Source organism: Plecotus auritus (genome assembly GCF_963455305.1).
Source record: "Plecotus auritus genome assembly, chromosome: 8".
Classification (NCBI taxonomy): Eukaryota; Metazoa; Chordata; class Mammalia; order Chiroptera; family Vespertilionidae; genus Plecotus; species Plecotus auritus.
Genome location: NC_137782.1, coordinates 148,090,577 through 148,111,360, shown reverse-complemented (window position 1 = coordinate 148,111,360; position 20,784 = coordinate 148,090,577). Strand labels below are relative to the sequence as shown.

General features: G+C 43.5%; 1 protein-coding gene across 1 annotated transcript in view; it reads right to left on the bottom strand.

Annotated features, from left to right (window-relative positions):
• Nucleotides 1-1,786: 1,786 nt before the first annotated feature.
• FSHR (follicle stimulating hormone receptor) overlaps nucleotides 1,787-20,784 on the bottom strand; it is a gene marked incomplete at both ends in the record, with an annotated part of 135,087 nt that continues 116,089 nt past the window's right edge. Inside the window, 4 exons of the mRNA XM_080684826.1 lie at nucleotides 1,787-3,020; nucleotides 7,357-7,542; nucleotides 15,253-15,327; nucleotides 15,439-15,507. Of these exons, the coding sequence (XP_080540952.1) occupies nucleotides 1,787-3,020; nucleotides 7,357-7,542; nucleotides 15,253-15,327; nucleotides 15,439-15,507 (1,564 nt within the window). The remainder of the gene's footprint in view (nucleotides 3,021-7,356; nucleotides 7,543-15,252; nucleotides 15,328-15,438; nucleotides 15,508-20,784) is intronic.

Genomic DNA, 20,784 nt, shown 5'->3' with positions numbered 1-20,784 from the left:
GGTCCTTGAGACCACTGAGTTTCCCATACAAGTCTGGAGCATCTCATGTCATTGGCCTCATTGTTTCAGCCATTTTTAGTTGGAGTCTGCTTCTTGCAGCTGAAAGCATTTGATGACAATCAGCAAGCACAATCTCATGGTTGGCTTTATTTTGTGCTTTTAGTTCCTTTCTTTAATATATTAAACATACAAAACATCCTATATATGTGTCTTCTTTCTCCAATGCCTCTTATTATCCAAATGCTGGAAGTTCCTTCCTTGCCTGTCTTTGTAAACTTTCCTAATAAAATAAAATACTTTATGAGCCCAAAGCTTGTGACCATCATACTAGAATAAAAAAAAATCAGTTTCAACAATTTGTTTTTGCTCTTCTAATAAATGCTATATAATGTTGGTCTAAATAAGGCAGAGTGTCACTTCTGGTAAGATCTGTCACAGCTTGGTGATACAAGTGAAGAAGGGCTTTTCCTCTTGTTTTATTCCTCCCTTCGAGTCTTCCTTCCAGAAGCAAGGTCTGAAGGTTTCCCTATGTTTAACACATGGAGACCTAGTGTTTAACTCCATGGTGAAGATCCCCCAGATTTTGAAGACTACTTTTATCATCAAGATTAGAGGCAATAAGAACAAAAATGAGGCTCAGTTTGACCTTGTGGGGTTTCATATCTGCTTATAATTTCCTGAATGCTCATGATCTTCCCTTTCTGACTGCTTGCCCTGTGGACTTCACTCTCCAGCATCAGATGTAGAGAGGACATCTTTATAAAGGCTGCTTAATCATTCCCCACAAGTATAAGCCAATTCCCTGTAACATATACAGGGTGTCCCTAAAAAATGTATATACACTTTAGTAGCTCATAGATCAATCTTGAAAATGAAATGTATTTTAATAAACACTGCCTTTATAATTATTTAAATTGTATTTACATTTTTTGGGACACCTTATATATACCTGTGTGCATACATGACTGGCTCTGCTTCTTTAGTTGAACCCTAATTGGTAGAATATAGAACCTAGTGCAGGAGTCAGAGAACTTGAAGGAGGATCCAGGGTAAGGTGGAGCAATTACTGGCCCAGCTGCTGCTGCATAGCAATGAGCTGAATCAGCAGATCAGCAATAAACTATGTGAATGACCAAATGGCTGCATCATCCTTGCTGTTCTCCTGTTTTTCCAAGAATCCTCCCTGTGGCCCACCCTAGTAGGAAACATAAGGCAGGGAATTCTGGGGAATGTAGTTCAGCCTATCCAATTTGACACATTGCAAAGCCATCATGTGAGTTCTCAATAAATATTTGTTGAATGAATGAATGAATGAATATTGTGCTGCTGCTTTTGGAAGTTTTCTGGTTGTCAGAACACCTAATCCTGGCTTTACCTCTTACAAGCCAAGCAATTTTGAACAAGTCACTTAACCCTTTGAGTCACTTAACCCCTTGATTTCCTCATCTGAAAAACTCCAAGAATAACCCATGTTCTGCCTATTTAATAGGACTTTTATAGGGATTAGTTGAGGTGGTCTGAACAAAAGCACTGTGAACATTATAAAGTGCAAAAGAAATGTGATTTTGTAGTATTGTATTATTTTAATTATTAATGTTGTGATTAATACTTCAGCTTCCTAATATACCATATGGAGTTAACAGTTCCCAACTAATTTACCTGATAGGTAAGCAAGGAAAAGAAAGTTAGATGAAGTATGTTGAAACACTCTGTCAGCTATTCCATGGCGTAGTTTTCCAAGGCAAGACAATTATCATTCCACACTTGGTTATATTTACACATTGTTTTATTTCTGGGTTAAATGGCTTAGAGGGACAAGTGTGTAATTGGAGCCATTGGTGACCCTGGGAACTGTAGGGCAGTGGCCATTCCTTGGATGGGAGTTGTGGGCACTGGATGAGTTTTCTGTCCTGTAAATCTGGGCTTGCATTTCATAGCAGCCAAACTTGCTCAGCAGAATGAAGAAATCCCTGCGGAAGTTCTTGGTGAAGATGGCATAGAGGAAAGGGTTTGCACAGGAGTTGATGGGGTAAAACAGGACCAGGAGGATCTTTGACTTGGACACAGTGATGAGGGGCACTTTGAGGGAGGCAGAGATGGCAAAGAAGGAGATGGGTGCCATGCAGAGGAAGTCTGTGAAGATGAGCACGGCCATGCGCTTGGCAATTTTGGTATCACTAGAGGAGGACACGATGTTGGGGTTTCTCACTGTGAGGTAGATGTGAGTGTAGCAGCCACAGATCACCACAAAGGCCAGGACATTGAGCACAAGGAGGGACATAACATACAGCTGTGACAAGGGGCTGTCAATATCCATGGGCAGGCAGATGCTCACCTTCATGTAGCTGCTAATGCCAAAGATGGGAAAGAGGGCGACTGCAAAAGCAAAGATCCAGCCTCCCAGCATGACACTGGCAGCATGACGGAGCTGAACCCTACATTCCAGCTGCATGGCATGGGTGATGGTATGCCATCTTTCCAGAGTGATGGCTATTAGCGTGTAGACTGAGAGCTCACTGGCAAAGACAGTGAAAAAGCCGGCAGCATCACAGCCTGCTCCAGTTTGCCAGTCAATGGCATAGTTGTGGTACTGGCTTTTGGTGTGGATATCAACAGATGCTATGAGCAGCAGGTAGATTCCAATGCAGAGATCAGCAAAGGCCAGGTTGCACATTAGGAACCGAGGGACTGTGAGTTTGTATTGGCTGGTAATCAGAATCACCAGCACCACAATGTTCCCAGTAATGGCCAGGATGCTAATAAACCATATCAAGATTCTGAGAATATCATACCCCATGATATCTTCACATGGATTGAATGCATCTGGCTTAGGAGAGCAAGTCACATCAACCACTTCACTGCATAAGCCATAGTCAAATTCACTGTACATCATGTCAAATCCTTTGGTGTAACTGGACTCATCGTCTTCTGCCAAAGAGATTCTCTGACCCCTAGCCTGAGTCATATCATCAACTTCTTGCCTTAAAATAGATTTGTTGCAAATTGGATGACGCTCAGAACTAGAAAAATACACAAAAGAATAGAATCAACATACTGGATCCAGAATGGCAAATATATCACTGTCTTTGCATAGGGTAGGAATGATGGGGTTTCTTTCTGAGATTTCCCCCCTTTCTACCAGTCTGTCTGCCCTTGAGGCTGAGATCAAAGGTTAATGCTGCTTCCTGTAAATGAGCAGAACAACTCATGTATATATTCCTAGAGTTAGTTGGCCCACTGGGGAAACCATCTGGCCACAACCTGAATGTGGGGAGGAAGGCGCCTGGGACTAGCTAAACCTTTACTGTTAAGTGCAAATAATTTACAGATCTCATATCAACTCTATTTCTTCCCTCCCCCATCTCCATTCAGCTATCTTTTAATATGCCCGAGTAGTGTCTAGTCCCATTCCTGTACTCTGTACTCAGGTCGCTGGGAGATCTGGACAGTTTTCTGACTCAAATGAGAACATACTTGCTTCTTTTATCTACATAAATTGTAGGATGTGTCTGTAGTTAGCTCCCAGCCAGCCCCTGTTCCTGGCTCCTTGATACTTAGGGTATTGGGAGATCTGCTAATTTGCTTGAAACGTTACTGAGGGTCCTATTATTATCTCACTCTCTAGGGACCACAGTAGGCTTCAGACATGCATTTGTCCACAGCTCTCTCATATTAAATTGTTCCCTAGTGAATGCCCCAACGAGCAAATGCAGGTTGCAAGGGGCCCTAATTTATCCCAAGATTGTAAGTCATCTCCTGGGAGCTGGCTCTTCTTGGGCTCACTTTTCAGTCTCAGCTTTCCTTCTATACCCAAGTGTGCAAGAGGCCTTGTCAACAGAATAGGGACACTTTCAGAAGGGATGTGAATGACAGCCAGATCATAAATATTCTACCCAGACAGGTGAATTGCACATGTAGAGACAGAGAGGGTAACAGTTCTGATTTGAAGTGAAGGCTTCAAAGGAATGGTATGTTTCACACTGGGTCTCTTTTGGGATGGAACTGGGGGACTGTGAGTTTGTATTGGCTGGTAATCAGAATCACCAGCACTACACGGTTCCCTAACTCCCTCCTTCCCTGAGGGACAAGCTCACAGCAATGTAAATGACTGCATTTCTCTCAAACCTTAACATAGTTACATGTGAGTGGGAAGCGAGTGTTAAAACTCTTCAAAGACCCTCATAAGCAGGAGAGAATGGCTGAGGGAGTGGAGGAAGTAGAGATACCATTTGACAGTCAAGGGTGAGTGCAGCCAAAGTGTCCCTAATGTCTAGGAGCAGGGTTGTTAGGGAGAATCCTTTCCTCTCTTTTCTTCCTCCGAGAAGTGAGATGGTTTGCCAGGAAATCATTTTCTCTTGGCCCAAAGGACTCTCTCTCTTTTTGGTTGTTGTTAGAGACTGTGCCATCTTTTGTTTTACAGAGTAATAAGGCTTCTCACATCAGTCATGGATTGCACAAAGATGGCTCCACAGTTAACATACCTGTAATTGAAAATTCACAGAAATCTTTTGTTTTAGTCAGAGATCTTACAAGAAAGGTGAGGCAAGCTCAGAGATAGGCATAGAGGGGACAAGAGAATACTCTGTGGTCCTTATTCTAACTTCTGATTCCCACATCCTGTCACAGCTGCCATTGGATCAGTGACAACACAATCTACAAACAGAAAGTAAGTAATCTGGTGCCTGCAGACTCTTATCTATTCATTGGGACAAATCTGGCTTAACCATCTAGAGACAGCCTTCACTTCCCGGGGCTAATGTTGGATTCTGAGAAGATTCTTACTGTTGATACCACTACCAATGTATTTTAAATATTGATGCTTTCATTTCCCGAAATAGAAGTGACCCAACAACATGAGTGCAGAAAAGGTAAACAATGCATGTCTCTGAGAAAAGAATAAAAACAAAGATGGAAACAAGGTAAACAACATCTTGCCCCTGCAGTCCCTTTGCAAATTCTAAGAATCAGAGAGTTGGGAATTCAGTTTAGGGTCAGTTAAGAAAGTGGTACTCTCAGACCCTGATAAATCAATGAACAGATATTTGGGAAGTGCATGGTGGGGTGGCCCAGAGCCTGAGATTTGGAGACACATAGACCAGAGGGTTTGGATATGAGTTTGGTTGGTGCTGGTCAAGTTATTTACTGTCTCTGAGCCCCAGTTTCTGTCTCTGCGGGAAGGGAATAGAAATAGCACTGTTACCTTTGTGAGAATTAAATGAGATAAAGGTACAAAGCATTACAGTGCCTGGCAGTGAGCCCTCAGCAAGTAGCAGCAGTAAGAAGACAGATGATGGTGGCTACTGTCATGTTGTGGTCTAGGCCCTGTGTGGGCATTTAGAGGCATATGTCATTGTGCATCAGTTTAAAAGGTAGCTGTGAAGAAAACGTCTAGATATGCGAGAAATTAAATAACCAAATGAACAAAGCAACAGTGCAAGCTAAGTATAACTATGACAAGGAATTAACTGGTTCAGTGACAAATGAGGGGTGTGGTTAACAAAGCCTTTCGGTGAGAGGCCAGGAGGGCCAATGACCAAAACCTCACAGTCATGAGGGCCTAATACTTACACTTTGGGCATTTCCAAATGAGGACTGGAAGAACAATTTCATCCTACAACTTTGAACTCGAATCTCATTACCAAACTACACCTCATATGGTATATGATGAAATGACACCATTAAAAATATCCTGTGGTTATCTTCTGAATTTTCTGAATTGCATAACTATTTTGTTTTGTGTTTGTTTGTGTAATTGTGTCAATTAAAGACTAAACACCCACTGCTATTTTCCTTTGTTTTGTCTTTTTTTTTTTTTTTTTTTTTTTAAGAAGAGGCATGGGCCCTGATGGCAAGTTACCATAGGGACCTAGAGAGGGAGAGAGCTGGGTGGCCTGGAGGGACCAGGGAAGGCTCCCAGTCATGGGACAGTGCAAGGCTGCCCTGGAGATTTCTGGTTGGGGAAGCCCTGAGGCTACATCTACACTGTAGCAGGTGGCAAAACCAGAGGAGGAGGAGCGACACAGTAAGATAATATATATTCCCGTGGCATGTTGGCATGGGGCCCAACAGCATACCATGTGCTATGCTTGCAGTGATCTTAATATCCTTTGAGATTTCTCCTGAGAGGTATTCAGTTCCAGGGTTTTGGCAGTGAGCTGGTATATTTCTTGCCCTGGCTAGAACAACTCTCGTGTGGAATATAAAAGAGGCAAGCCTCCTGCCTCAGCCCAAGCCCTGAAGAATTTTAGTCGTTAGGAAGAAATTCTCTGGCCCTTGAGCTAATCGGTGAGGAGTGTCCAGTACTGGATTGTTTCCCAGTGAATTTGCATGCAAATTCTGAAAAGTGATCCCTTTCTTGAAAACCTTTCAGATGGGTCTGAGGGTGAACCTCTAGTTAGTTCAAAACCACTTTAAGATGTTTTGTTTGTAGGTTTTTTTGTTTTTTTTTTTGCTTTTGATCAGGAGATATGTCTACGTGAGCAGGTCAATGCATGTTAAACAGTGAAATAACAGCACCAGAAAGCTGTTATCGTGCTGGGTTACCATATAGGAGTGGTGACAAGGCATCACATGATTGAGTGTACTGCATGGTGTGGATTGTATCAGTTCAGGGGTGGGTGAGAGCCTGGAGAACTCCTGGTATCCCATAATTCTATCTCCAGTGGATCCTTTGAATGACTGGAACATGTGCAAGCTCCACAATATTCCCTCTTCACTCTCTTCAGATCCTGGCAATGACTATCTCAATTTTTTTTGGTCCAGTTATCTTCTGGGATATAGCTCTGTTGGGATCACCTTCTTTAATCTGACCAACCTTGAAAGCCAAATGAACAGATGTCCCAAACTTTGTCCTCCCTGTGAGGTGCTAAAATCCAAAGATGGATTAGAGGCTTAGCATGGCTGGGATGTGCCATGGATGTGTGTGCATCAGTCTCTGGTGTGGTGTTTATGCTTCTTCTCTCCAAAGTTGACATTGGTGGTCCCTGGGACACTTATGGGGTGCAGAGTTGGGACTTGAAGGATAAATCCATATTTAGAGGAAAAAGGGAAGAAATATTAATTTAGCATCAGCCATGCATTAGGCACTATACTTGGTGTTTTTCATGTTATCTCATTTAATATTTGGTAGGTAGTCTACCATGTGGGTAGCCTTCTCCTGTGAGCCCATTTTCAAAGAAACTAGAAATGCTCCACAATACCGAGGCTTTGATCTAGAATATGTCTAAGGGCTTTCATCAGGAAGATCTCGCATCCAGTGGATTCTCTTAATGCCACAGGTACATAGAAGTTGTGGACCAACTTCTACATTGGAGAACTTCCAAGCAAGGCTCAAGGGGTGGATAGGAGAAGACTCACATTTGCTGTCTCCAGTTTGCAAAGGCACAGCAGTGGCTGGGGTAGGTGAGGGTGGCCTCCGTGAGTGCAACAAGCTTTTCTAGACTGGGAAGCTTTTTTAAGTTGTAAGTCGACCTGGCCCGTAGCTTCTTAAGATTTTCTAAGCCATAGCTAGGCAGGGAATGGATCCTGGTTCTTGAAATATCTCTAAAAAGAGAAAAAGTAAACATAACCTGATTACCATGGGTCTAAAATGTTCTGCTCCATTAGCAGGCAAAATAGCAGACGCAGTAGTGATCCTTTTACATGGGTGAGGAGGGAGACTCCAATTCATCCAACATACCTTGGTCAGATCAATATTCTGCTAACAGGAAATTAGAAGGTTCCATAGATGCCCTGACCCTTGTGTTCGTGGTAGGAGGACTTAGGTAACAGGACACATTTAATTCTGAATATACTCGCATCCTGGCTGATCTGGGGCTTAACTGTAGCCATCTCCCTTTCTACAGTCTATAGAATAGACCAACAAATTTGCATAGGAGTGAGGGACTCTGATCATCTCCTTCCCACTGTAAAACCAGCTTAAAAATAGTTCTGATGAGCTGGGGTTTAATCTGTGGCCAAATATCAGAAAAGGGTGAGAAGAGAATACACTGTAAGGGGAAGAGGAGTCTGGGGGGCAGTAGAGGCACCCTCAGCACAAGGTCAAAATAGCAATATAGAGTAGTAGTTATGAACATGGCATCCACAGCCAGACTTGCCTGCATATGTACCCTGCCCCTCTACCTCTCAGATTTGTGGCCTTGCTCAAATGTCACTTCTCCATGTTTCAATTTCCTCAGCTATAAAATAAGAATGATAATAATCATATCCACCTCAGAAGGTTGTTGTGAGAATTAAATGAGTTAAATAAAATACATAAAGAACTCCATGGGCAAAAGACAGCACGTGGCTGGCAGCTATTATCTATAATTTAATCAATCTCTCTTTCTCTCTCACACATCACATGATCAGAGACAAAACAGCAAGATTTCTGAAACACAAAATTGTGAGCAAAGTGGAATGATTTAAGCTACTAAGTTTTAGGGTAGTTTTTATGCAGCAGTGCCAAACCAAAGCACACTCCCATTGAAGTCTCCGTGAATCCATCATCTCTATCATTTTTACCAGTTGTAGAAGTATTTTTCCTTGAAAGCCATGAGGAGCACAATAGCATTATGTTTGCATGCTTTCTGCCTCTCTCACCACTTACTATCTTTTGCTTTATAAAGTAGCTCATTGTATTTGCATTTTATCTCTCCTAGAGGGCAGAGGGTTCCTTGCATTCTAAACAGTGCCTTTCACATTGCAAGCACTCAGGAAATGGTTGTTTTGTTTGAAGACAGGCTGGGGAGTAACACTGAAGGATTGGGGAAGGGAATGAATAGATCACCCCAGCCAACTGTGATGTCTTCTAACCTCTAGCAATTACAAAGAATCTTGTACCTTGTATTATCTCTTCTATGGTTTCATATTGTTTGACTTTTCATGTATATTTGTTTTGTCTCCTCGGCCAGATTTCAGATGCTCTAAGAGCAGGGATTATTAAGATATTTTTGTGTTCTACATCATATCTGGCACATGGTTGTGCTCATGAAATCTACTCAATAGATACTTGTCTGATGAGCAGAGATGCCCCAGCAGCATAATAACAATGAGGGGCTGGAGCAAGTCTTACAGGGGAGCAATTTTAAAAAAGAAATATGCAACATAGACTGAGAGAGAAAATCTGGATTTACAGGGAGCTCAGCAAAAGGGTGTTTCTGCAGCAGGCAGTTCTATGTGACTGACAGCATCAAAGCCACCAGGAAAGGAGCAACCTTGCGCAAAGTTTACAAGGAGATAGAATAAGCAGGATAATGTGTTGGGTGGGTTGACATGAATGCAATCCAATGCCTTGGTGTTTGATTGGGAACCTGTTAGGGAAGCTCTGGTGCCTTTCTGTCTGCTCAGTGTTCTGGAGTCAGCTGATTCCTCCTTTTCACAGCTACAAAATCTGTGAGCTGCTGTCATTTGCACCAGGTGGCTTTGCTGCCGTGAGAGTAAGGCATCTTGTCAAAGTCCTGGCACCCAGATCTTCTCCTGGTTGATGTTGAAAGAGGGAATGGTTGGTAGACACTTAGGGTTTGATAAAGCAAAAGTTTTAGTACAAGTGGTTCCTGGGTGGTTGGGAAATAAAAGTGATTGTAGATGTGTTTGCTTAAAGGTTACTGGATACTTGCTGAAGTTAGCAGACATGGAACCTTTCAAGACTTCTACATTTTGGGCTGGCAGAGAAATATTTCTCTGGTTTCTCCACGGAGTAAGAAAAGTTCATAGAAATTTATGTCAGCAGTGATAAAGATAAGAGGATACTGTTCGGTGTGATTTGACACTTAACAGATACTATTCACACACACACACAAACACACGGGCACAAAGACACACAGAGTCCATTCCCTGGCTGTGATCCTTCCATGTGGCCTGAAAATCTAATGTTAGGTTTTAATTCCTTTGTAAAAGCACTTTCCACCCTTAGGATGCAAATATCCCTGGGGAAGTAACAAAATAAGACATTATCAGTTATTCACATATAATGGAAGTAGGTTATTATGATTATAGGATAAGGTAGGCTTGTTGAGAGGCCCCAGAACATAAAGTGTGGCAGTGAGAGGTTTTTAGAAGGATTATTCTGGACAACCAGATTTTGAGGACTAAAGGGGGGGAAACCACAGGATTTGAACCTTGAAAGCCAGGTATCAGAGTTTAAAATTTACATAAGCAGAAGTATGGCTTATTGAAAGCTGTGTTTTTATAAGATTAATCTTGAGAACCTTGAGCCTGGCACATAGTAGGTGCTCTTAAATACTTGTTAAATGACTCAGAAGGAGAAAGGATTGAAGATAGGAAGGAGATGAAGGATGATGCAGAAATTTAGGCATAAGCTAGGAGCTCTCCTTCCCACACATTGTCACTTCATCTATTGAAAGTCACTGTATCACATGACGGAGATTTATTGGACACCTGCTATGTTACTATAACCTCCTGTGACAATTTCTGCAGAGCTTATTGTTCTGGGCAGTGACATTTGTCCATCTACAGGATATTTTAGGTATCCCTCTATCCCCTAAACCTAACATAGTATCAGACACATAGTAGGTACTTAATCAACATTTACTACATGTATAACCTGTAAGACCTAATATGCTCAATGAATAGCTGAGAATGTTTGCTTTATTGCTGACATTTATAGGGATGGGGGGCTGGGCAAGGGGACGGGGTAGTCTTGGGCGGGCTGGTGTTTTTAATCCTTGTCTTCCTGGTTGGTTTAATGGCTGCAGTCTTAAAATGTCACTCTGGTAAACATTGCAGCACATGCTACGTTCTGGCAGTGACTGGTTTTGAGAATTTAAATCCTGACATGTACCAATGGGAGTCTTCATGGATGATGGCTGGCGCTGAAGAGATTTAGTAATCCTAAACTGTTTCAACATTGTTAGGATTCTTGATTTTGAGATGTGAAGTGGAGAGGGAGACAGCAGTCAGTAATAAGACGCTGAGTCAGGAGAGGCAGGAGTTAAATTGTGCTCTGTGCCCCGTTTAATAAAGTGTGTTATAGCTAGCGCCACAAATTTGATTTGAACAATTTCTATTTTTCCCAGCAAAGATGTTATTATAGGTCAATCATTTCCATAAGTGCCAGCACATTTCTGGTGTGTACTACACTGACAGATGGTTAGAAGACCTCTCTTTCATGATCCCAGGCGGAATAAAAAGGCAATTTACTGTCTATAGGACTGTGGGTACACTGGTAATGGAAGAGAATCATTCTTATACAAATAACTCAGTGTTTGAATCTCAACTATCAAATGAATCTGAACTATAGCCAAATCAATTTGATAAACTATCAGAATATGATTGTACTGGCTCCAGCTTGCAAAGGCAATGCATTAAAATTTTCCCACAGGAAACTGTTTCCTAAAGAAACAGCAATTGCTTGATTGCTTAAAAAAACAAACGAGTAAGTTCAGAATATCAGGTGAAAACTCAAATGGCCATTGGCGTTCAAGGTCAAGATTCATGAGGGGGAAATCAGGATGCTAGGCTGCTCCTCTGAAACCCGATGCAGCTTGTCTGTGTGCCCCTGGCTTTCTCTGAATCTATTTCTCTTTGCAATGGAACATCTCACCCTTGTATCCTCAGGTGTCCAGAGGCTCCCTGTTTTACACTCAACTAACATTTTTGCCTTCAGGAAAGGAGTTATCATTGGTTTGGGTGCCCTCCCCTGAACTCCCTTAGGATTCCTTGCACATGCCTGCTTTTGGGGAGGAAGATTCACACAGCTGGCTCACGGAGGAGAATGTGTAGAGAACAGGGCGAGGCTTCTCAAGTCCCAGCATTGGTGCGAAGGCAGTGATTCTGTGCTGTGAGGACCAGCAATGTCAGCTGGGAAGTTCTCAGAACTGCAGTTTCTCAAACTGTCCTCCCCCCGCCCCCTACTTGCTGAATCAAAAACTCTGGGTGTGGGGATGGGCTTTCACCAGCATGCCAGGTGAGTTTGATGTATGGTCAAATTTAGAACCACTGCTTGAGGGCAGTTGTGCACCATCTCACTGCTGAGATGGCTCATAGCTGAGCTCTACTTTGGGAATTGCCCTTGTTTGACTTACCCAAGATTTGGCTCCTACCCAGGGACAGCCTGCACCGAGTAACTGCTGATGAAGAGGTCTGGCCCCTTGCCTTAATCCAGTACAACTTTGAAGGGCCATCTTAACTCCAGAGCCCCCTGTGGGATCAGCTGAGGCCTCTGTTGAAAATGCATTGCTGTCAACTTCCCTCTTAGCCTGAGTTTTCTTCCATCAGGCACTTCCCTGGAAACCCCCTGTATGTAAATATCCATATCACAGTCTCATTGGCAGGGAGAGGAATCTGACCAAAGGCACAGTCGCAGCACTAGCCTGGGCGGCATCTCCTGTGGGCTGAGCAGTCTGTACACACTCCTTCTCCTACCCATCAACCCACAGCACCTGGAGTGGGCAGGTCTTCTGCACATACCTTACCAAGCAGCTCACAGGCTAGGGTTTAGTAGTTTGGGTTGGCACATCAGGTTGCAGAAGTAGAAGATGGGAAAGGCCATAGTCCCAGGTCAGCAAGCAGAAAGGCTGGAAAGACATCTGTGGACTAACCTAAAAGCCCAGAATGGGAGCCTTGATGTTAAGGTGATCAATCTTCTTCCCTCTAAAGGGAGAAGGACACTAGCAATTACTACAGGATAGGCAGGGTTCTTGTCAAGGATCTTGCATATATATTCTCATGCATTGAGATTGAAAGGTGGAGGAATGCAGTATCACTCTCTACCCTTTAAAGTCATGGCAAGTGCTCATAGTTCCTTTGGATTTTCTGTAAATTTCATTTACTTCTTTTTGGCCAGGTATGTTCCTGTGGTAAAAGGGGTGAAAAATGGGCCTGTAACTTGAGGACCCTACATAGCTTCCTGTGGTGGTGAACATCCCTCTTCTTGCCGGCCATGTGGTCAGGCAGCTGGTGGGCTCCTACGTGTTCTCCATCAGACCCTCCAAGGGCACACACTGCGCACATATGCCTCAGCCTGGGACCTGCTTGTACAACCACAGAAGACAGTCTTCTGTGCTGTGTGTATGTTCTTGGGATGGGAGCCTAGTATTTGTAATTATTTCCTCCTCTGTTTTAGTTCACGGCCAATGGCAGGGGCCTTATCTAATTAGACATATTTCTGTACTTGAGGCAACATGAGATTGTGGGAATACATGGCACATGAGGCAGAAGACCTAGTTTCTGCTCCAAGCTCTGTGGCTTACGGTGGCAGTGTGATCTCTAGCAGGTCACTTCCCAGGATAACAGGATTCTGTCCAACTTGAATGTTCTCAGTAGCAGTCAGTGGTGAAGGTGCTATGACTTAATAGTGCACCTGGTATAGGTGACTTATGGAAACCTCTCCTTCCTATCCAAGTATTTTCGGTCATAACAGAGGGAGGTACCTGTTTAGGAACATTCAAGCCCCTTAGGAATTTTAGCTATGTGAAATTGACAAACTGCTATTCTGGTGGTCAAAGACATCCAAAGCACTTTCTCTAAGTTTATTTATCTTCGCGTACGCTAAGAATAGGAAACATTAATTAAGCATTACAAGTTCTAAGTACTTTGTGTAATTGGGCCCATGGACTATGCCTGGCACTCTTTATTTGTTATGCTGTTTCCTGTTTGGTGTTAATAGCATGCATCATGGCCTGACATATTGTTATATGCTTAGTTAGGGTCTGACTGCCCATTATGAGAATATAAGCTTTCTGTGAGGAGGAGCTTTCTTTTGTCTCCTGTACTATATATAGTGTATGGCACAGGGCTGGTTCTTAACATCCGTCTGTTCAATGAGTGAATATATAAATATACACATACACACATTTACGTACATATATAATATTGTTTAGCTTCCAATAGTATTAGGAATTAGGTATTATATAGTTTTTGCCACTTTCTTTTGGCGAAGAAACCATGGCTTGCAGAGGGGAAGGAACTGGCTTTAAACCCAGGTAGTCTGTCTGGCACCTCCGCTTTAGGTGCTCACACTTCTTCTTTTGCTTATATTTCTTTAACTTTTTTTTCTTCAAAGAGTCAGAGTCCTCTTTGCACCGGTTACAACACATCCTTTATCATCAATACCAACTATTTTACGAATTTCTGCTTCACCCTATAGGGCCTAGTGTTATTTGTAAACCCACTAAGCCCAATAGGGAAAAGAACCTAGGAGATACGTAAGTTCCAGCCAGAAGAAGAATATAAGCTTTTTGGTGAAAATGAAAGTGATGTTGATAGGTGAAAGGTAGGAAACCACACATAGTATATTATACTGATTGCCGAATAAGGGGTATAGACGAGTGGCTCCCAGATGCTCACTGACCTTAGACAGCTATATAGGATCATCTAGAAAACCTTTAGATTTATTCATGTGTCTATCTGTTGGTTTGTTTTTTACTCATTATTTCTTCTTGCATCTGACTCCTTCCTTCTGGGTTCCTTCCTTCTTCCTATAGTAAATTCATCAGTAGGTGTAGTAGGTCTTGCTTAGAGCCCTGGAAAACACATTTTCTAAAAGCTCTTGCAGATTTTGGTCCTTTCAGCCATGAAGGCTGTGGGAGTCACAGAAGGAAGAATTCACTGTTGGCTGAGGGAAGAGGTGGGAATTAGAATGACCCTGTGGAAGGGCAGAGGCAGATGAGAAGAGAATAAGGGAAAGTCACTCCTGGAGGGAGAGAGAGAGATGTGGAAGCAATGATAGAGACAAAAGTGCTGATGCAGGACTATGAGGCACTGAATGAATCCCAGGAGACCTGGAATTGAGGTAGCACAGATTCAAAAATTGATGTGTGTGTGTATCTCACTGGGTGAGGAAAACGTCTGTGCATTGAGGGTAAGGAAGGAATGTGCTCTTCCTTCCAGGGAAGAGGAATCTGGCAGAGTGGTTAAGAGTCTGTACTGAGTCAGATCAGTTTGGTGTTAAAGTCCTGCTCTAAAATTTGCACGACTGTGGATGAGTTAGTTAACCCCTCCAGGGAAGCCAGTTTTTTCTTCTCTAAAATGAGACTAGTAGTTTCTACTGCAGAGGTTATTATAAGGATTAAATTAGAAAAGGCATCTTAAACTTTTAAAACACTGTCTGGGACTTAGTAAGTGCTCCTTAAATGTTGTTATTTCACTGAAAGTTAGAATGTGGACCAGCCCTAAATTGTCCTTATATTTTGCAGATTATAGACCAAAATTGACCTTGATTGCCAGCCCTGTCTTGAAGCTTTTATGAATTGGACTTCTAACTTATTTTTACATGCTGATCTGTTGTGCATGGTAATGGGACAAGCTACTCACAGAATGACTGGTCCAGAGGCTCCCTGGAAAACATCATTAGGCAATTCTTCCAAATTATTGTTATCACTTAGATTCCTAGGGATGGAGTTGAGGAAAGAAGAAGGGAAACACAAAGCCACATAAACATCACTGTTCTAAGAGCCATTTCCCTCTCAATGGCCTGGAAGAATAGTCAGGGCTACTTACAGCTCATCTAGTTGGGTTCCATTGAATGCACAGCTCTGGATTTCTTCAATCGCATTCTTACTCAGCCATCTGAAATAAAAGGCCCATTAAAAAACCAATAATGTCAGATGCAAACAATACAAGGTTTCATAATTGGAAGCACTGGGGCAAGGTCAGACAGTGCAGGTTAGTGCCATAAATACAATGCCACCCTAAGGCTTGGGGATGGGGTGGACGGGAGACTGATTTATCACTGCATAACCTTTTGAAATGTTTGACATTCACATTATGTGCATGTTTTACCTATTCAGAGAAATAAATGAAATTTGATTTTGAAAAGGCACACTAAGGCATAGCAGCCTGGATCCTGTAAGGTCTTTGCAAACATCATTTGTGTGCAGGGTCGATGCCATGGGGGAGCTGATGGAAATCCTCTTCCTGAAGGACAGAAATCAAACAACGATTGAACAACTGTTTATAAGACAGCGAACATTTTGTATCACTTTTCTCTAAGGCCTTAAGCCTCTCACCCATGCTCACCCACAGCAGCAGGCCTGGCTGTCATCAAAAAGTGATCTAATTAAGCTGTCACACAACCTGAACATCTCCTGTAACCCATAGGGACCTGGTTATTGGAGGTTTGTGGAGGTGGCTCTGGGTTAAGTCAGAAAGGAAGAGAAATCAATTATAGACACTGTGGGTTGTGGCGGGGCGAGGTGGTGTGAGTGAGCATGGAAGAGGCTGGATGTGGAACAGGCATCCTGACTGTGCAAAGAAGGTTAGTGAGCAGGTTTGCCTGGACAGGGAGCCCAGGTTTGCCTGGACAGGGAGCCCAAGGACCCTTGGGCCATCAGCTCTGCATTGCTGTGTTCCTGGGTGGATCTGGAGACAAAACTGAAATCCAAGGGTGGGAGAGCTTAGCCCTAAGAGCCTCTGACCACCTGCTTTTGATGTGCTGCCAGGTTCTTTTCCCTGTGGGGCTCGGTGGGTTTACAAATAACACTGTTCACAAGCTGGCCCAGTGAAGCTCCTGCGTACTGGGGACTCTAGCTTCTAGACTGCAATGGATTGCTAGAAGGTGCTGAAAATCACAGAACAATTATGATTTTTTTCTTCCTCCTGGAAGCCAGTTGCTAAAAAAATCCAGACCTGAGCAAGACAAATCTTTTAAAACATTAGCATTTAATTGGTGGCTTCTGATGGCTTAGGAGTAGCAATGCACCTCCCCCCACATCCTGCCAGCCCATTCTCTACCCCGGAGAAAGTCTGGATCAGGCACATCCAGCCTCCTGACTTCTTTGTCAGCCTCTCCCAGGTAGTGAGAGTTGCAGGAGCAGCTGCCCCTGTGGGATCCCTAGGGGTTTTTGGGGCAAACACAGGAGTCAGCAAACTTTTTATGTCAAGAGCCAGTTAGTAAACTTTAGGGTTTGTGGGCCAAGAGGCAAAATGGGGATTACTACATACATTATAATATTTACTTATAAAATAATTTCCACAAAATTTTTGACCTAATTTAAAATATAATAGTAATAATTGAGTACATTGGAGGGGGGATATAGGTCTACTATTAAAAATAATAACTTTTTATTTCCATGGGAATAGCATTTGCCTTAATTTAGGTTAGATGTAATTGCTTCTATCATCAAAACGTAGAAACCAGCCTTAGTTCATGGGCCAATCTATCACAGGGCTGTGTAAATTCATATGGGCTCCATCTGTTTTTCTGTAGGATAGATATTATTTTCTGAACATATATGTCCTACAAATGGATGTCACTATAAATAAATAATACACAGACCAACTTGAAAGATTATTATATTCAAAGTGGCCCTTTTGTCTTTGTGTATTATCTCAATCAATAGATACCATTGTATGGGGTGGTGATGGTGGTCGTGGCATTTTTTATGTCAACAGTGAATCATCATACAAAAAACAAACTGTGTCCAGCACTCTTACCCTGGGGTTTATGTTAGGTTGTTAACTCTCAAACAACTAACACAGAGAAGCCAACATTTATTAACTACATTCTTAGTCTCTTAAGAGAAGTATTGCTGGTTTTAAAATATGATGATGATGATGATGACGACGATGACAGCAATGATGACAACCTGGACAGAGTGTCAGCTAAAGACTAACCAAGTCATGGTGTCCCTAGAGCAGGCGTCCTCAAACTATGGCCCGCGGGCCACATGTGGCCCGCCGAGGACATTTATCCGGCCCACTGGGTGCCGCTGCCTGTCCTGCTTAGCAGCCGACTCATCCCGGGCCCGCAGTGCGCATAGGAATTTGTTCATAGTTTTTTTTTTTTTTAAACTATAGTCTGGCCCTCCAACGGTCTGACAGACAGTGAACTGGCCCCCTGTTTAAAAAGTTTGAGGACCTCTGCCCTAGAGTGTTCACTCAGTAGAGGGTTAGAAGGCTCCAGAAACAAAGTCTGTCTTCAGCCTACAGAGTCAAGGTGCTGGCCCATGGAACTTTATTGAGAAGCAGGCAGGTGAGATGGAAGCCAATGAGGAAGGAAGGAAATTCACCTGGAGTGAGCCTCTCCTGTGGCCAGGGTGTGCTGGGAACTAGCATGCATGTAACCTCATTTTATTTTATTTTTTTCTAAATTATGCCAGTCTGCCTGTTGGCCATAACTAGGTGCTTTCTCCATTCAGACCCTCGGGTTGTAGGAGCAGGTGGTGATGGGGAAGTACTCAGAGGCCTCCACACGGTAGGCTTTTACTGCTATTTCCTCCAAGGCACTAGTCAACTGACAATCCTTCATTATTGGATATCCTATCTAATAAAAGAGTAATATGCAAATTAACCACCACTCCGCTACACTCACAAGCCATGCCCACCAGCCAATCAGGAGCAAGTATGCAAATTAACCCAACCAAGATGGCTGCTGCCATGGAGCAAACAGGAGGCTTGGGTTGCCCGTGGCAATGGAGGAAGCCAAGCTTTCCGCACACCCTGGCAAGCCCAGGGATTCACTCAAGGCTACAAAGTTTCAGTTATAGAAGATAAATAAATCCCAACAAAAATGGCTGCAGTCACAGAGCGAACAGGAGGCTTGGGTTTCCCTGGCGATGGAGGAAGCCAAGCTTTCTGCATACCCTGGCCAGCCAAGGCCTCCACTCAAGGCTACGAAGTTTCAATTATAGAAGATAAATAAATCCCAACAAAAATGGTGTCAGCCATGGAGTAAGCAGGAGTCTTGGCTCCACTCAAGACTACAAAGTTTCAATTATAGAAGATAAATAAATCCCAGATACCAGGGCCTCCACTTGGGTCACTGGGGGGCGTGGCCGGCCTGCAAACCACCACAGGCCCCTCACCCAGGCTGCCCCATGCCCCAAGGGAACCCCCACCCTGATCTGGGACACCCTTCAGGGCAAACCAGCTGGCCCCCACCCATGCATCAGGCCTTTATCCTATCTTCTCTAATAAAAGAGTAATATGCAAATTGACCATCATTTCAACACAGAAGATGGCTGCCCCCATGTGGTCAAAGATGGCTGCCCCCATGTGGACACAAGATGGCCACCACAAGATGGCCAGCAGGGGAGGGCAGTTGGGAGGGACCAGGCCTGAAAGGGAGGGCAGCTGGGGGCAATCAAGCCTGCAGGGGAGGGCAGTTAGGGGTGACCAGGCTGGCAGAGGAGGGAAGTTGGGGGCAACCAGGCCTACAGGGAAGGGCAGTTGGGAGTGACCAGGCCTTCAGGGGAGGGTAGTTAGGGGCAAACAGGCTGGCAGGGGAGCAGTTAGGCATCAATCAGGCTGGCAGGGGAGTGGTTAGGGGGTGATCAGGCTGTCAGGCAGAAGCGGTTAGGGGCAATCAGGAAGGCAGGCAGGCAAGCAGTTGGAAGCCAGCAGTCCTGGATTGTGAGAAGGATGTCTGACTGCCCGATAAGGCCCGATCCCGGTAGGATCAGGCCTAAACGGGCAGTCGGACATCCCTTGAGGGGTCCCAGATTGGAGAGGGTGCAGTCTGGGCTGAAGGACACACACCCCCATGCACGAATTTCATGCACCGGGCTTCTAGTATATCTATAATTATATATATCTATATATATCTCTATATATCTCTAATAATAAAAGCATAATATGCTAATTAGACCAGACAGCTGAACAACCTTCTGGACATCATTCTGGACGTTCTTCCAGATGAAGCTTCAGCAGTGGGGGCCGAGGCAGAGGTGGTTAGGGGCTATCAGGCAGGCAGGCAGAGGCGGTTAGGGGCGATCAGGCAGGCAGGCAAGCAGTTAGGGGTGATCAGGCAGGCAGGGGAGTGGTTAGGGGCAATCAAGCAAGCAGGCAGAGGGGTTAGGGACAATGATGCAGGCAGGCAGAGTGGTTAGGTGTGATCAGGAAGGTAGGCAGGCGAGCGGTTAGGAGCCAGCGGTCCCAGATTGCCAGAGGGTGCAGGCTGGGCTGAGGGACACCCACCCCCCCACCCCCGTGCATGAATTTCATGCACCAGGCCTCTAGTCTATATGTATATATCTATATCTATATATCTATATCTATATCTATATCTATATCTATATCTATATCTATATCTATATCTATATCTATATCTCTATATCTATCTATCTGAATAGGGCCTCAGGATTTTGAAAAATGCCAATGCACTGAGAACTTTTTCACCCATCAGTGCCATTTGCCATGCATTTTTTTTCTGCATGCACTTGGATGTCCCTGATGCGAGGAAGTGCTCCTGTTTCCAGTCATAGCACCCATACTAAGAACAACTGTCATCTTAAGCTGTGTTGAGTATGGATCTTCTGATTCTATTATTTGTGGATTAAGAACCATCTGAAGTATGAAAAATAGATTTTGTTCTTACAAATGTGACCTTATCCTTAGAGACATGTCTGATAAGTTTTGACTCTTTGGAAAGGAAAGTATGTTCTGAATTCTGAGGAACCACAGTGTCCATGAATAGGAGTTGGGAAAGAGCAGTTACATTCTATACATTTCTTTTGTAGGTTTGGGTTTGCAAAGATCCTTCATAATTTCTTATTCCCTCAGGTTCTTTGCCTCCACTTGGGGAGAGGTAAGGCTAGGAGGGTTGGGATGCCTTGCCTTCTGTCTTAGGTTCTAGACAAAAAAGATATATGTTAGTGTGCTAAACTGTGAGAATGACAGCACACTCCTGCTTACTTACATCTTTTCTAGAAAGATATTCTATTGATAAATTTGCCATATTATAATATTAACTAATTTTGAATGAGTTTAAAAATAATACATATGCTTAGAGCAAGATTTAAAGAAATGCCAACATACAGGTACAACTGGTACATTGGTCACTAATCTTCTCCTTCTGTACTGTGGCCCGGGAATCCTTTTACCATTGTGTTTGTGTTACACGCAATG